We start from the raw sequence: 1,243 nt of genomic DNA, 5'->3' as shown, positions 1-1,243 counted from the left end.
AACAGACCCTGCATTGAGGGATATTACCAACTCTTATCCATTCCCATTTTGCTTGGCTTCTGCAGTCAGCGGAGAGTGATTTCCCAGAGAGAAGAAATCTGAGTCTTGGAAATGGATGCGTTGTAGGCAACCAGTGAATGTTTATGGCGGGGTTTGTCCTTTGATTTATTGATATATGTTCTCTTAGTGGTTAGTCAGACATTGGGCATTGTAGACTCTCATTTTCTTACCTTCTGTTGTTCATCTTTGATGTATTATTAGATTAAAAAATAAATTTTATTTTTAGTTCCATGATTGAAAGACTGTTTCCTGATCATGGGGCATAATCTGAAACAAAATTCTATTTCAAAAACATTTGGAATTATGCTACAATTGTGTTAGAATACACTTTAATAAAACTCTGAAAAGAAACATTAACTGAAACGCATATTAACCTGTATTTTAGAGCCATGAGTGGAAAGCTAACTGTTCAAGAAGAACAAATTGTAGAATTGATTGAAAAAATTGGTGCCGTTGAAGAGGAGCTAAATAGAGTAAGCATTCAAAACAATGTTGTCATGTGAAAAGTAAATGCTGAAATATCAGAATGTGAGAGATCTGATTTTGTTTTTTTTGCTGACCCATATACTGAAGTGTATATTACTGATAATTTTACCATTATCAGTAATATTGAAGAAACTGTTTTGAGATAGATATATAAATGCTACATTATAAGACATTTGAATTTATTTTTTATTATAAGTCTAAATGGTGACTACTGAAACATTTTCATTAATGTGTTTATCAGATGAGGAAATGCAAGTATTGGGCGAAACCAGATGTCAAATAATGAAAGTGGAAAGGCCTGACCCTTTTCTGTCACACTCACATTGGCACTGTTGAAAAGAACCTGAATACTTAACACCAGTATACTAAGCCTGTTATTTGTCTTTAATGAATTTACAGAAAGAAACCAGACACCATATAAAACCAAGCCATATAAAATGTGTTTCTTTTTTTTTAAGATTTATTTATTTATGCATACAAAACTGGGGTACAAGCCATAGATATAGGGGCAGTGAGAGGATTCACCAGACAGGGGGGAGCAGAACAGGCAGATCGACGAAGTACACTCCTGAGGGAAGCAGCGGGCAGGTCAGGAGAGGTCTGCATGCCATGTGGGTGACCTCTAGGGCGGTGAATCAAACTCACACTGACACGGCTGTGGCTAGCTTGCAGTGCTGTGTCCTAACCCATTGTACCA

At 36.3% G+C, this 1,243-nt stretch overlaps 1 protein-coding gene across 1 annotated transcript in view; it reads left to right on the top strand.

Annotated features, from left to right (window-relative positions):
* Nucleotides 1-1,243, top strand: part of KIF11 (kinesin family member 11) — a 37,904-nt gene that overhangs the window by 16,260 nt on the left and 20,401 nt on the right. Inside the window, 1 exon segment of the mRNA XM_012723467.1 lies at nt 409-533. Within this exon segment, the coding sequence (XP_012578921.1) occupies nt 409-533 (125 nt within the window).

This window comes from Condylura cristata, unplaced genomic scaffold, assembly GCF_000260355.1.
Source record: "Condylura cristata isolate star-nosed mole 26May11 unplaced genomic scaffold, ConCri1.0 scaffold00011, whole genome shotgun sequence".
In the NCBI taxonomy this organism is placed as follows: domain Eukaryota; kingdom Metazoa; phylum Chordata; class Mammalia; order Eulipotyphla; family Talpidae; genus Condylura; species Condylura cristata.
The sequence above is the reverse complement of the archived record's forward strand: the minus strand, read 5'-3'. Positions and strand labels throughout refer to the sequence as shown.